The sequence below is a fragment of the Thyridium curvatum genome (genome assembly GCF_004353045.1).
Source record: "Thyridium curvatum strain D216 chromosome Unknown NODE_113_length_97512_cov_84.250480, whole genome shotgun sequence".
NCBI lineage: Eukaryota > Fungi > Ascomycota > Sordariomycetes > Thyridiales > Thyridiaceae > Thyridium > Thyridium curvatum.
The window spans coordinates 43,314-57,792 of record NW_022156868.1 but is presented as its reverse complement, the minus strand read 5'-3'; the positions used below and the strand labels follow the sequence as shown (position 1 = coordinate 57,792).

The window sequence follows — 14,479 nt, the reverse complement described above, 5'->3', positions numbered from 1 at the left end:
CAGACGCTCTTGTGGAAGTGTACACTGCTTGCTCCGGCACGCCTAGTACGAGCAGCTTCACTCTGATAAGGTTGGGATAAGATACCCCTTTGTGCGGCATCTTTTCTCTCGCCTTGAGCCTAGGATCCTGAGCCTGTCTTCTCTGCGCAGCTCAGACCTAGCTCGCCATATCAAACCTCTCTAGAAATACATTGGCAGTCGAAAAGCTGGATCTCCCGTCGATCTCCGAGAGGCAAACCCGGGGTCCCTCAGAGGTACCGTTCTACAACGCTCACGCAGTGCAGCGGCCATTGTATATGAGCGAGAGGTTGCCATCTCTCCCCTTCCCATCACCTCATCAGGCTTCCTCCTCGGGTACCGCTTCACCCCGGGTTAGCTCCGTTGGCTCTTCTGCAAGCTCCAACGCAGACTCGCAGTCCTCCTTCACCTCCGTGTCCTCACACGGCCCCAAAACACCACCCTCCTTGCCGGGTGCTGCCTCTCTCCCAGGACCTTCGACGCAGTCGCTGGCCAGTTACGGACAATACCCAGCGATGAATCAGCCAGGCCCAGATATGTATTATCAACCCCATATGTCCGCGGCCCAGCCGCCGGCTCCCCAGACCTCGAGCGCCATGCCACATTACAACCCTCACCAGCAGCCTCCGCTAATACAACCTGGTTCCCAATACGCCAACACGGCTCCTTATGGTCAATATGGTTACCCTAATGGCTTAACCTCTCCCCCGACGGCCCCTCAGGTCTCGAACCCAATGGCTGCTCAGAACGTGCTACCGCCCCCCGGCATGACAGGGCCGCCCAACATGCCCGGCCAGTACGGGAACCTCGACACCACCGGCCAGATCGCTCCTCCCGGCATGAAGCCCCGTGTTACGGCTACCCTATGGGAAGATGAGGGAAGCCTGTGCTTCCAGGTGGAGGCAAGAGGCATCTGTGTTGCCCGTCGGGAAGGTAAGTAGCTGTGCATTCTATCATGGCACAGAGAGTCTCGTTTTCTTACACATGATCCTCAGACAATCACATGATCAATGGCACGAAGCTGCTGAACGTTGCTGGCATGACCCGAGGGAGACGAGACGGTATTCTGAAGAGCGAAAAGGTCCGACACGTCGTCAAGATTGGCCCCATGCATCTCAAGGGTGTCTGGTAAGTGGTTCACAAATCGGACTTCTTCTATTCAGTAGCGATTTTGCTAATTGCCGGCGCTTCAGGATACCGTTTGAGCGTGCATTGGAGTTTGCCAATAAGGAGAGGATCACAGATCTATTGTATCCTCTCTTCGTGCATAACATTGGCGCACTCCTCTACCACCCCACAAACCAGACCCGGACGACGCAGGTCATGGCCGCCGCCGAGCGCCGAAAGCAGGAGCAGAGCCAGATGCGCAGCACGCAGCCGCCGGCGCCGGGCCTGCCGGCGTTGCAGCCCCAGCATCATCACTCGATGGGCCTTCCTGGCCCCCAGTCGTCGCTCCCTTCGCATGCCAGCATGGGCAGACCTTCTCTAGATCGCGCCCACACCTTCCCGACGCCCCCGACTAGTGCATCCAGCGTCATGGGTGCTGGCATGGGTGCCTCTGATAACTTTCAGTGGTCGCAGCAGGGTATGAGCGGGGCTCAAGGTACAAATCCTATGTCCATCGACACGAACCTTAGCAACGCGCGCTCAATGCCTGCCACTCCAGCTACTACCCCTCCCGGCTCGTCCCTGCAGGGTATGCAGGCATATCCTCCGGCGACCCAGGCCTACGACAATTCCAGGCAGCTGTACAACACGCCGTCCACGCAGCAATCGCCATATCCTCAGTCGCACAACAGCCCGCAGGACCGCTCCATCTACGGCCAGTCGGCGTACGTTAAGAACGAGATGGGCCCTCCCTCCAGCAGACCATCTGTGGCTGGCCCTGGTGCTGATCAGCCCGACTCCACCAAGACTAATGGTATGATGCATGGTGGTCAGGCCGGCGAACCCGTTCCGCACCACGGCGAAGAGGAGGCCGAGCACGAGCACGATGCCGAGTACACCCACAACAGCGGGGCCTATGACGCGAGCCGTGCCTCGTACAACTACAACCCTGCTCCTGTAGGTGGCATGCCGACGGACCCCTCGCACATCTCAGCCGAGATGGCAGGCTCTGCCGCGCACCAAGCCGCATCAGGACGCTCCACCCCTAGAAGTGCTGCAGCTCCTCAGTCCTACTACACGCAAGGATACCAGACGCCGCCCCGGGCCCAGCAGGCCTCGAGCAATCTGTATAATGTAATGACTAGCGACCGAGGCGCCGCGAACGGCGGTCCAGGTGACGTCTATGCGCCAGCGGCCGATATGGGCGGCTCGCTGCAGAACGGCTATGGTGCTCCGGTCATGAACGGTGCCGGCATGAAGCGTGGCCGCGAGGACGAGGACGACTCGGCGTCAGGAGGCATGGGGGGCCTCGACATGAAGCGCCGCAAGATGACTTTTGATGGTTCCGTACCATCGCCCGTCTACGATACCATGAGCAGGCCAGCTTCTGCGATCGCGGCTCCGCGACGCAGATAACATGGGAACGAGATGATGGGCCCAACGCCAGCCTGTGCTGTCTCGTTACATCTCTGACACCACTGCGTGTTTCCGTACGTTTGAGCAACAGCCACAAACAAATATCCTCGCGCCGGCTTGCGCATACAACACTCCCTCAGCCAATCTTTTTTCATTTTCATCATTTTGTATTCGTTGGGAGAAGACTTTCTCGGCATACTTTGCAGAAGGAGACGCGCTCACGACACGACGACGACTTCTTCTGTTATTTACGTGTCCTGAAACGGTGTAAATGTCTCATGATTAACGCCATTCGCATGGAAGGGTCTAATTCTGAAGAGGCTTTGACCCCTCTACACACTTTGCCTTTGCAACATCCTTTTTCTTTTTTCTTCTTTACGCGGAACTGATAAACGTCGAATACGGAGTATTGAGATGCAAACCACCTGTCATGACCTCAGGTGAGGGAGCTATGGACGACGACAATGAAACGAGCCTCTTGGACCGCATAGTCTGTTCTCATTTAGCCAGCCCAGCGCTTTCTCTGGAGAGAAGGGCAAGAGCTTGGTTAAAGGACTGGGACGGCGCCGGGATGGGACCTCTGACGTTACCCATCGGTCCGCCGCTTTATTCTTTTTTTACGTGCGGCGGCCGAAGGGAACGGCAGATCCTGGGCTTTGATTTTTTTTGCGTTAACTCTAATGACGATAACGAATTTCCTTGACACGTTTATTTTTGTCCTTGTTCTTTTCATTATGGGACCAAAAGCCAGTTGCAAAGGGGGAGGAAATATCAACTCCTGGGGTTTTGGATGAGAGTGTCTGGATACACGCACCACACACGCTCTGCCTAGGCTACGAAGTTTACGACGGGCATCTTGGGAGCAAAAAGAAAAACAAAAAAGCTACCGCCCTAAACGAAGAAAGCTAGATCATTTTATTCCCCAAACTTTCATGATCCCGAAGTGTGACGTTCTTATATGACTGTGACCGTGTGGAAGAGCTATCCCACGGCTCGCCATATATCGTGGTATATGCTAACTGCCCCTGCTACTCACTTTTGGACTTTGGAGGCTGTGGCATTGGAGGAGATCGGATGATACATGATTTGTTCGGGTCGAGGCGTTAGACGGTAGAGACCTGGTTGCACTTGGGGGAAGCTTGAACGGCAATACCACACAAGGTACTGTTCCCTTTGGCTTACGAGACTTGCTATTTGCGACTTGCTGGTAGCATTTGCATGCGAGCTCGATGGTCATTGTGTGAGATTGACCAACATGCCGCTCGATCTTTCTTTTTAAGTCTTCGTATTCTATAATCTATTTGTTCTCTCAGGACGAGCTCTATGAATACATAGATGTATCATGAAACCACGAGATTTCCCGACGCAGATCGTATACATCCCCGTGTGCCCCTTGTTCCGGTCCTGAATAATTCCTCAAAAGAGTGCCCAAACGCCCTGTGCTATGCTAATGTGATATCTAAATGAAAAGGACCCCGTTCTAGGAAAAAAAGAAGCCGAAAAAAAGAGCAAGATTTGTATGCGCGTGGGCTGTCTAGACCTGCACGGCGACAGGTCCCTCGCCCAACGAGACCGTCTTCTCGAGCGACAACGTCTTCTCGAGCACGGGGGAGGTCGCCGACGCCGACGCCGCGGCAGCCGCGGCCGTGAGCTCGGTGAAGGCCTCGGGCCACAGGAACATCTTCTCCTCGCGCGTGGGCGACAGGGCGATGTAGCGGGGCACGGCCGTCCTGCTCGACACGCGGCGCCACATGTTGGCGCGGGGGTTGAAGCGCGCGGGCAGGCCGCGGCCGCGCGTCTGCGCGTCGTCCTCGGCCTGGACCCTGGCCAGCTCGCGCTGGATGTCGGCGAAGGTGTCGAAGGGAGTGTAGGGGATGCCGTTCTCGACGCAGTACTCCTCGAGGCGCAGGCCGCGGCGGGCGAAGAGCACGTCGGCCTGGCGCGCGGCGGGCAGGTCCGAGACGCCGTCGCCGATGAAGACGATGAGGGGCACGGTGCCGTCCTCGCAGGCGAGCTCGGCGGCGCGGCGGGCCTCGGCGACGGACTGCGCCTTGTCGTGGCCCAGCTCGCTGCCGCCGTGCAGCCAGACGGGCCGCCAGGCGGAGCCGTCGGCGGCGATGTCGGCGCCGTTGGCGACGATGTCGATGTGCGCGGACCGGTCCTCGCCGAGGAAGGCGTCGAGCACGCGGCGCAGGACGGGCTTGAGCCCCGCCGAGATGACGTTGAAGGGGATGCCGTTGTCGAGGCAGAACTGGTGGAAGGCACGGAAGTCCGGGTCGATCTCGAGCTCGCGCTCCATGACCTCGAAGCCGTCGTCGAAGGGGACGTTGAGGGAGCCCCACATCTCCTCCGAGACGTCGCGGAAGGACCGCTCGCCGGACTTGATCTGCTCGTCGAGGATCTCGCGCCGCTTGGAGCCGCAGCCGTGGTTGTCAAACAGGATGTGGCCCGTGTCCTGCATGAAGATGGTGCCGTCAAAGTCTGCGCCAAAGGGTTGGGTTGTTGATCAGCACAAGGGTTGTTTTGTACAAGTGGGGAGGGCCGATAGGGCTGCTGCAGCCCCCCTGGGCGAAGATCGCTTACCTGAAAAGCAGATGATCTTCCGCTTCTTGTCTCCGGCGGCAGGCACGGCGTCTGAGACGGCCTGGGCCGGCGCGTCCTTGACGATGACAGGCGGGGGCGTGATGGCGATAGGCATGTTGATGGAGTTTTTGACAAGCTGCAACCAAGAACCAAAGCTGTCTATGTCTAGTCGAATATTGCTTGTTGGGCTGTGAAACGAAGCTCTGAAGCAGGGAGAAATCTAAAAGTGCAGGATCAATCAAGACTGTGAATCGTTTATATACGATGAAGCCTGTGGAGAAGTGTCTGGAGAACACAGGAGGCGAGCCGGAAGGAAAGCTCGAAGGCCGTTAGTTATATAGCCCGGGTTCCCCGAGACACCATCGTGAAAGGCAGCCGAAAGGGCCAGTCCACCGTCATCGCCCTCCTACGTCGTCGTACATGACAAGAGATAAGAGGGTCATCGAACAGACTGGTTACGCGACTATGAGCGGTCCCACGGGGCGCAATAGCGCATCCAGACTGGACTAGGCCGCGACAAGACCCTTCTCCCGGTGGGGACCAGGACGCTGGGAACGGGAGGCAAATCGTCACCGTGCAGGACAGTCCATGCCCGCCATGCCGGAACCAGTCGTGCCAGTGCATTCCAGGGGCAGCGCACTGCTGTGTTGGGTCCACATTCCGGAAAGTCTAAAAGATTTCTCTCCCCGGCGGACTAGGTAAGGAACCACTTCAGTTGCCCAAGAGCGAATGGCCAAGGCCCGAGGAGGGAGCCGCAGGCCGTTGCCACCCAGGGCAGAGGCGACCAGTGGAAGTGAGACCGTACCTTGGCTTCCCGGCACTTCACCGAGTGTGTGTACCTAGCTTGAGCCCGACAGGTACAGAAGCAGCCGCAACGGATCGAACAGGCAACACGACCACTAGGCGTAAAGCCCAGCCAACCCTCCTGGGATGACCATCTCGCAGAGCCGCACCGATCCGTGTAGCACAGCAGTCTCTGTGCAAATCTTGCGGCTCGACCTCCTATACTCCCCGTCCACACAACGTCCGTCTGTGGCATCACAGTTGCCAGGCATCACTTGAAGGTCCATCAGCAAAGCAATGCGCTCCCTTATGCTCAATGACGGAATGAGGAGCGGTGAGGGGAATGCAATGTCCCCCTGCCAATGCTGCACGCAGGGGCTTAGAACTACCTAGCTCCGTATGCAGATATCCCGCAATGGTCTCTCTGCGTTCTCGTGTAAGCAGATTGCGAGAATTGCCGCGGGGACAGCAAACATGCGGCTTTGCTCACGATGGTGATGATGATGTCATTTGCTCCTTCGAGGCTAGTCAGTTAGCGTGGGTGGGCCCCCACGCAGAACAAGACTGCCAAGCCCGTATCAAGATGAGGTTAACACTGTTAGGCTGCAGAAAGAGGTGAGATCCTGGTCCAGGTCGGTCGCCTGTGGCTCCTGAGTGGATTCGGACTTGATGTGATGGCAAGAATCTAGTTTGCGAGATGAATCTGAATGGAAAGGGGCCCGACGCCAAGACAAACCATGACAAGAGAAGAGCGAGATCCTCTCACACATTGTGCGAAACTAGAATGATAATTGGTTTATCAGAGGAGGATCTTATCTTTTCCGCTAAACACTTAGCCGCCCGGCCATCTTGCCATGCTGACTGATATGGGGCCTTACTTCGCACTACCTGAGTGTTGCAGACTGGAGGATGGCTTGAACAACTTCTGCTGGGTGGGTGGTGTCCGTCTTCGAATGATAGGTACAATGCGATCAGTGGCATCTCGATCATATGGAGGTTGCATAGATAGGGAGAGGCAATGGGTTGGCCTCGTCGCGCTTTTGCCATTCTTTTCTTCATTATTCTCGTGTGACGATAATTTTTGCTGCAGCTGGGTCCGGGGCATCGAACAGTCCTGTCTAATCATAACTCATTCGCCAGTCTATGCCGAGACTTTTGCGCTGTACTTCGTGGCTGCCTTGTCAAACAAGGCACTCTTCTCCTCCAATTCGACTAAGAAGGGGTGTTGGGGGTCCGCCTTCTTCAATGAGCTGGTCGGAAAGAATTAGTACTTTCAGTCCGGCACATTCGCGTCCGCCGAAATGCGGCTGTAACTCACCTCGTCAGCTCGGCAGCATCCTTTCCAGTGATGACCGCAAGGACCAGCTGGTTGGCAATGGCCTCTGTGTAGTTGGGCTCCTTCTTCACCGCCTGATCCAGCGCGGCCTCGGCCTCCTCTGCCCTGCCCAGGTGCAGTTCCGCGACCGCCTGCGCGACCAGCGTCCGCACAGACGAGGTCGAGGGTGCCTGAGCGAGCTCCTCAAAAACGTAGAATGCCTGCTGATACTTTTCGCCGCCCTGTGTTCCCTTGTCAGTATCATCCCGGAGACAAATGATGACTATCCTCGTGTCTCGTCCGACGTACCAGCCGTAGACCAACCCATGATTCTGCGAGGTTGACCAAGAGACTATCCTGAGCCCACCTCCTCGCCGCCGTTACTTCCTTGAGTGCTAGGTCATTTCGGTTCTGTTGTAGGTGGATTTGGACGATGAGCGCGACGGCGTCCACTGCGACAATCTTACGTTAGCCCCTCGCTCCTCGCGTCCAGGACCAATTGAGACATACGGTTGCCAGAGTGCTGTGACAGCAAAGCCAGGGCCTCGTCCGGCTTGCCGGCGGCCTGAAGGACAGTGCCACCGATGACCTGGACCGCATTGTTATCGGCAGCCTCCTCTGCAAGCTTCTCCGCCGTCTTGACCGCCGAGTCGGTCTTGCCCAGGGTGAGCTCGGCCAGCGCGCCGACGGCAATCAGCTCGGGCTCCTTCTCCCCCTTCACATCGGCGACGACATCGTCGGCCTGGCCCAGGGCAATGCGAGCGCGCAGCTGGAGGACGCGGGCAGGGAGGGCGTTCTCCGGAGACAGGGTGGAAGTGTCGTAGTCCACCACCTCCTGGAACTGTCCTTGGTGGAAGTGGTTGTGGATGTTGATGAGCTCGCCTTCTGCTGAGTAGGGGTCCATCTTGGCTTATCTTGTCTCGTCGCAAAGGGCGGTGCGCGAAGGTCGTTGTTGAGTGAAGGGAGCTTCGATGCCACCTTTGAGAACTACACGTGGAGCGTCGAACTAACTTGGGACCCCTTCGAGGGGCATGGTCCGTGCGTCGCCCACTTGTACGAGGGTTCGAGGCAAGGAAAGATTGGACAGGCAAAGTCTCTTTACAGCCAGTTAATATGTAGACCATGAACAGAATTTACATTCTTAAACAGCCACAAATCCATCATTATTTCGCAGTAGAATAATATCCCGAGCTCATCAAGAAATGCCAATATCATAGTGTTTCTTGACGAGTCTCGTGGGATGGGATGGGTACTCATTCTTATCTTATCGCCGCCTGGAGGAAAGCTCCACCACATCGAGCGATGCCGTCAGCGCTTCCACAACTTCGAAGCCATCGAAGCCCTTTGATGTCGACGGCAACGCTTCTCGGGAGATAGGATACACGCAGCCGGGGTCGGCTGAAGTGACATTGAGCCACGGCATATAGTAGCGCTCGATCACCTTCATTTTGTGAGTCCCTCGGCCAAAGATGTTGAGCCGGCGTCTGCTGTCGATGCGCCCGGCCCTGGTGCGGTCCTGGCCGGCTAGCCGCAGCAGTTCAGCGCCGCAACTGCCGGTTCTTGGCCGTTCAGTGTCGTCGCAGATCTCTAAAGCGGCGGTATGGAGGTCCCAGCCCGTTCAAATCCGTTCGCGGCGCCATCCATTCTCAACATTCTCTTCGCGACGATACTACGACCCGAACGACCACCGCCTGCGGACTGCGCGCCCCGTCGTGACCACCGGCCAGCTAAGACGCGTCATACGTAGCCCGAGTACGCACGCCGTCATTGTGTTTGCAATCGCGAGCGCCATCGCCTTCTACTTCTACAATATTGAGGTCGTTCCGGTATCGGGGCGCAAGCGCTTCAACTGCTTCGGGGAGGAGAGCGTCAATCAAGTGTCGGAGATGCAGTACAAGCGGGTGATCTACGAGGTCGAGAGCCAAGGAGGTCGCTTCCTGTCCGACTGGGACTGGAGGACGATCATGGTGAAGCGCGTCATGAAGAGGCTGATCCCGGTCAGTGGGATGGAAGACGAGAATTGGGAAGTGATGGTCATTGATGATCCGGGTATGCCGCATTCCAATCTCTCAATGGTGCTGAGCTGGTGCTGACTGTGCGTTAGGGACGGCGAATGCCTTTGTGCTACCGGGTGGCAAGGTTTTTGTCTTCAGCGGCATCTTCAACATGGTCAAGAACGAGAGTGCGATGGCTGCGGTCCTCGGGCACGAGATTGCGCACAACCTGGCAGGTCATATCGCGGAACGTCTGTCGCAGTCAATAGGTGTCAACATATTATGGGGGAGCCTGTTGTTCCTCTCTCTTGCGATACCAGGCGGTATCTTTGCCGTCCAGTTCTTTGGCCGTGGCTTCCTGGACATTCTCTTCGAAAGGCCAATGGGCCGCCTGCAGGAGAGCGAAGCGGACTACATCGGCCTTATGATGATGGCAGAAGCGTGTTATGACCCGCGGGATGCCGTCGACTTTTGGGCACGGATGGACCGAGCGCAGCAGGGCGAGCCGCCGGAATGGTTGAGCACGCACCCTTCGGTATGTTGAGAACAGTGGTGGTTGTTCGTGGATAGATTGCTAACACGCGTGATGTAGAACCGAAATCGTATAGAAAAGATTCAGGGGTGGCTTCCCAAAGCGATAGAGAAGCGCGAGGAGAGCAATTGTCACGGCACGCAGGGTTTTGCTGAGCTTTTCAAGCGTGCTATGCGGCAAGGCATCGTGCTCAGCGAGTGAAAACAGTGCGTCCCTGCAACAGACCTCTCCGGCCCGCAATTAAGTGACGCTGCCACTGGTGCTATATCTGGAAGATGTTCTGCGGTGGTGGCGGTTGAAATCTTAGCAAAGTATTGCCTTTGCATTTTGAGGCTCCTTTGACGGCATCACAAGATCACCACTCGGTTGTGTCTCAGAGTACCTCAAAGGACTCTCCAATTATTCTTGCTTTTGCTCTCCTTGAACCTTATATAAAATAGAGTCATAGAGAGTTTCCATCCTGGAACGCGACGGAGCGGATACATCGTTGGTTTCTTGGCGACGTATGAACTACGGTTCTACCCATCTCAATCAACACAGTTATAGGGCTGAATATGACCTGCTATTTAACAAAAGAGCCCTCAATATGTAAGCGCAATTTTGCAAAGCCGCTGGGACAGGCACGATATGACGTTACGCAGCAACACGGGCCGAAGTCTAGAGTTATCACACCTCATCCCTAATTGGTCGCGAGTGACATCAACTTGGGACCTTCGCAATCGTCACCCAGAAACAAAAACGGAACCTGGTGCTTTGACGCATCGTCGATCTCAACTCGCAATAGTTTTGCTTGACTTTATCGCAACTCGGCATATCCATGGCCGAGACTGAGACTCAAGTCGCATCTGCGCGGCGCATGTACGACGCCCGCGCTGCAAACTATGAGCAATCATGGCATCCTCACTACTCCGCCCGGTTCATCAAGCTCCTTGACATCCGCCCTGGCTCTCGGATCCTCGATCTCGCTTGCGGCACGGGTCTAGATGCCTTTCTGGCCGCCGAGCTCGTTGGCGAGCAGGGACGGGTCACTGCGGTCGACGTGAGTGAGGGCATGCTGGCAGTGGCTGCTGAGCGACAAAAGAGGGATGTGAAGCTGGGCTCGCGGATCGACTTCATGCTCTACGATGTGACGGATTTAGACTCGAACCCGGGCATTCCTAAGGCTAGTTTTGACTTCATACTGTGCTCGAATGCTTTCGTCTTGTTCCAGCACCCGGAGGAGGTAGTCAGGAGCTGGAGAGAGTACCTAAAACCTGGCGGCATCCTCGCCGTGGATGCCCCGCATGAGCAAAATTTCCCCTCTGGTCTCATGATGGAACATGTTGCTGCGCAGTTGGGTCTCTTCTGGCCATCGAATAGGGCATGGGTGAAATCGAAGAACTCTTTTGTGCAGGTCCTGGAGAGTCGAGGTTTCGTCGTCGATAAAGTCGTGGAGCTGGAGAACATCAGCGGCGTGGAATCGCCTTCTTTGAGTGTTGACCAGGCCGACGAGCAGTTTGATCGCATCAAGGCGATTGTGCTCAATGAGTCTGCTACAATGGACGGACTTGAGGGCAGAGCGAGGTCGATCTTTCGGGAGGAGTTTGCCCAAGCGGCGGTGAATGGGAAGATAGAGTACGTGGACTCGCTATATGTGTACATTGCACATAGGCTTTGATATTGACTCGGCATCTCGGTGTTCTTGTATCTAAAATGATTCTATACTACGAGGTCTCCATGATGTGGACTCCAATTCAAGATTCAGGGATGCCGGTACTTCTCGTTGCTTTCGCGTGAGACTGCCTGGCATGCTCATCACAACTTGGCGTGGGTTCCCTTCATGTTCGGCTCGACGGGGATTTTGGGATGACCGCCCGCTAACGCCAGTCCTGTGACTTTCTCTAATTCCTCGACCGCTTCGTATGCACGCCCTAACGGGACCTTGATCGTCCTAAACCCCAGCTTTCTGCCGGCTTTGAGGTTCTCGCCGATATCATCGAGGAAGAGAATGTCCTCCGGCTTAACACCGTCTTCCCAGCCGAGCGTCTTGCCCCTCGTCTCGGCATGCGCCCTGGCGTAGCGGTCCGACTCTCTGACGGCGAGCTCGTATATCTCTGGATCCGGTTTCCTCAGCCCGACGTGTGCTGAGGAGATGAATACGTCAAATACTTTCTTCACGGGGTGGTCGAAAAAGTCCTCTTGATGCAGCTCGTGACCTGGCGGGAATATAACCGTATTGCTGAGCGCCACCAGGATGTATTTGCCGCTTGCTTTGAGCTTCTCAAGTGCCGGAAACATCCATGGGTCCGGAAAGTCGGACGCTCGCATCATTTCAACAAACAACCATTCGCCGTCGAGCTTTGGCAATACAGGCACCTCTTTGGGCAATGAAGGGTTCTTTTCTTGCTGTTGCCGGTAGAACGCCTCCCATCGCGTAGAGTCATGAAGATCCCTGTTGAAACCTTCAAAGAACTTGTCATCCATGGGAATCTGACCCCTCTCCAGACGATGCCAGAACCCATTGGGGGCAGTCTTGGAGATGGAGTAGTTGACCCATCCCGGCGGGATGCCTAGACTCAATTCATAGTCAAGGATGGCTTGGAAGGGAGAGACTACCTGGTGGAAAGTCAGATATCAAGCATATGCGAGAATGAGGGCTCCGGCCATCCCCACTCCTGTCGACTTACACAGACACCACCAATGTCGAAGAGCACGACCTTGGGCTGCCTCTGCCCAGACATGATAGATAGAAGAAGCTGTTTGTGTATTGCACTATGGAGACCAAAGGGAAGAGTAATGAGCCTCGATCTTGTGTCTTAATTATGTGCTAGGTCTACTCCTCATCCGTCGACGCATGCTATCGAGGGGGCGCCTGGAGGGTCAATCCAAGCCTAGGCATGTTTGTGAGTGGCCGAGTGGCTAAGCTGTACCAGGCAAGAAACCACCGCCGCTTACCTCGGCCTAGAGATTAGATAACAAGGTGGAGGATCCCATCTTTGTCACGTGAGGTATCAGGTGACTCGTCGCCAACCCGGCCTCGATGTTCTCGAGGCACGACCCTGGCTAGGGCTGTGGGGCGGGGCCGTCAATTATCGCACACAAATTTCGAGTCCCGCCAAATTTACTTTGAACATTTTCATCAACCATCACGAACCAGACAATTGAGCTGATACCACGCAGCCCAAACCGTCAAAATGGTAAGCTGAACCCATACTCGAGGCCGCTGCTAGACATGGCAGCGATACCAGGGAGAAATCCCGCCTTTGAACCAGAAAGGAGTCAATGCAAAATGCTTCGGATCTAGAGGTTCATCTGAAGCGCAAATTGCTGACTCGGGAAATCGTCGCAGGCCTTCCACAAGTTGGTGAAGAACAGCGCTTACTACAGGTATGAAGAACACACAAAGCCCTCTGGTGCCCCTTGCTTTTCCCATGAGAATTATCATACTGACTTTGCTCGCGCCTCGCAGCCGCTTCCAGACCAAGTACAAGCGCCGTCGCTCCGGAAAGACCGACTACTACGCCCGCAAGCGCCTCATCACCCAGGCCAAGAACAAGTACAATGCCCCCAAGTACCGCCTGGTCGTTCGCTTCACGAACCGCGACATCATCATGCAGATCGTGACCTCTGAGGTCTCGGGTGACAAGGTTTTCTGCTCGGCCTACTCGCACGAGCTCAAGGCCTACGGCATTGAGCACGGTCTGACCAACTGGTCCGCCGCCTACGCCACCGGTCTTCTCATCGCTCGCCGTGTCCTCAAGAAGCTCGGCCTCGACGAGACCTTCACCGGTGTTGAGGAGGCCGATGGAGAGTACACCCTGACTGAGGCTGCCGAGACCGACGATGGCGAGCGCCGCCCCTTCAAGGCCTTCCTTGATGTCGGTCTTGCCCGCACCTCCACTGGTGCCCGTGTCTTCGGTGCCATGAAGGGTGCCTCTGACGGTGGTATCCTCATCCCCCACTCCGAGAACCGCTTCCCCGGTTTCGACATGGAGACCGAGGAGCTCGACGCCGAGACCCTGAGGAAGTACATCTTTGGCGGCCACGTTGCTGAGTACATGGAGACGCTCGCCGACGATGATGAGGAGCGCTACAAGAGCCAGTTCGGCAAGTACATTGACGATGAGATCGAGGCCGACGGCGTTGAGGACATCTACACCGAGGCCCACGCCGCTATCCGTGAGGACCCCTTCAAGAAGGTCGAGAGCGATGCCCCCAAGAAGACCAAGGAGGAGTGGAAGAAGGAGTCCCAGAAGTACCGCAGCAAGAAGCTGTCTTACGACGAGAGGAAGAAGCGCGTCCAGGAGAAGATTGCCGAGCTCCGGGAGGAGTAAAAAAGCTTTTAAAGAGCGCACTTTACGGGTTACTGCATGGGTTACGGGCACAGGGGTGCTTGCTTGTTCTTCGGAGTTGATTAGCCAACTGAACTGGAAGGGCCACAAGACCACGGTTCATGGTCGGTGCATGGTCAGCAATGAAAAGTTAATGAAACCAGCTCGATGCAGCCTCCTTTTTCCTCGTGTGATGATAATGTTCGGGACCAGAAATGCTTTCCGCATCTGCATGTCGTGATGATGCTTGCAACCGAGACGAGTACCATGAAGAACAAAACGGATGCCTGCGAGCCAATTACGGGGAGATTCCACGTGCAGTCTGCAGGATGCACCGGAACCTATCCGTCTCTACCCGGCTCTGATCCGACTGCGCGTTATGCTATTACTCGCCAACTTGCATCCCTGCTATGAGTTCTCC

The 14,479-nt window shown here is 56.0% G+C and overlaps 7 protein-coding genes across 7 annotated transcripts; 4 read left to right on the top strand and 3 right to left on the bottom strand.

The window, feature by feature from the left end:
• Positions 1 to 614: 614 nt before the first annotated feature.
• On the top strand, positions 615 to 2,541 carry E0L32_011672 (uncharacterized protein; the record flags this gene model as incomplete). The annotated part of the gene is made up of 3 exons (XM_031134428.1): positions 615 to 951; positions 1,014 to 1,146; positions 1,212 to 2,541. 3 exons carry the CDS (start codon positions 615 to 617, stop codon positions 2,539 to 2,541), a joined length of 1,800 nt encoding a protein of 599 aa, XP_031000142.1.
• A 1,534-nt stretch (positions 2,542 to 4,075) lies between these two features.
• E0L32_011671 (uncharacterized protein) lies at positions 4,076 to 5,239 on the bottom strand (the record flags this gene model as incomplete). The annotated part of the gene is made up of 2 exons (XM_031134427.1): positions 4,076 to 5,022; positions 5,125 to 5,239. The coding sequence occupies 2 exons, from the start codon at positions 5,237 to 5,239 to the stop codon at positions 4,076 to 4,078; spliced, it is 1,062 nt and encodes a 353-aa protein (XP_031000141.1).
• A 1,809-nt stretch (positions 5,240 to 7,048) lies between these two features.
• Positions 7,049 to 8,126, bottom strand: E0L32_011670 (uncharacterized protein; the record flags this gene model as incomplete). Its single annotated transcript, XM_031134424.1, has 4 exons — positions 7,049 to 7,157; positions 7,226 to 7,464; positions 7,532 to 7,674; positions 7,733 to 8,126. 4 exons carry the CDS (start codon positions 8,124 to 8,126, stop codon positions 7,049 to 7,051), a joined length of 885 nt encoding a protein of 294 aa, XP_031000140.1.
• A 565-nt stretch (positions 8,127 to 8,691) lies between these two features.
• E0L32_011669 (uncharacterized protein) lies at positions 8,692 to 9,949 on the top strand (the record flags this gene model as incomplete). Its single annotated transcript, XM_031134423.1, has 3 exons — positions 8,692 to 9,271; positions 9,327 to 9,751; positions 9,809 to 9,949. The coding sequence occupies 3 exons, from the start codon at positions 8,692 to 8,694 to the stop codon at positions 9,947 to 9,949; spliced, it is 1,146 nt and encodes a 381-aa protein (XP_031000139.1).
• A 616-nt stretch (positions 9,950 to 10,565) lies between these two features.
• Positions 10,566 to 11,405, top strand: E0L32_011668 (uncharacterized protein; the record flags this gene model as incomplete). Its single annotated transcript, XM_031134422.1, has 1 exon — positions 10,566 to 11,405. The coding sequence occupies one exon, from the start codon at positions 10,566 to 10,568 to the stop codon at positions 11,403 to 11,405; it is 840 nt and encodes a 279-aa protein (XP_031000138.1).
• Positions 11,406 to 11,542: 137 nt separating this feature from the next.
• Positions 11,543 to 12,468, bottom strand: E0L32_011667 (uncharacterized protein; the record flags this gene model as incomplete). The annotated part of the gene is made up of 2 exons (XM_031134421.1): positions 11,543 to 12,343; positions 12,415 to 12,468. 2 exons carry the CDS (start codon positions 12,466 to 12,468, stop codon positions 11,543 to 11,545), a joined length of 855 nt encoding a protein of 284 aa, XP_031000137.1.
• Positions 12,469 to 12,921: 453 nt separating this feature from the next.
• On the top strand, positions 12,922 to 14,061 carry E0L32_011666 (uncharacterized protein; the record flags this gene model as incomplete). Its single annotated transcript, XM_031134420.1, has 3 exons — positions 12,922 to 12,924; positions 13,077 to 13,114; positions 13,197 to 14,061. 3 exons carry the CDS (start codon positions 12,922 to 12,924, stop codon positions 14,059 to 14,061), a joined length of 906 nt encoding a protein of 301 aa, XP_031000136.1.
• Between the last annotated feature and the right edge of the window lie 418 nt (positions 14,062 to 14,479).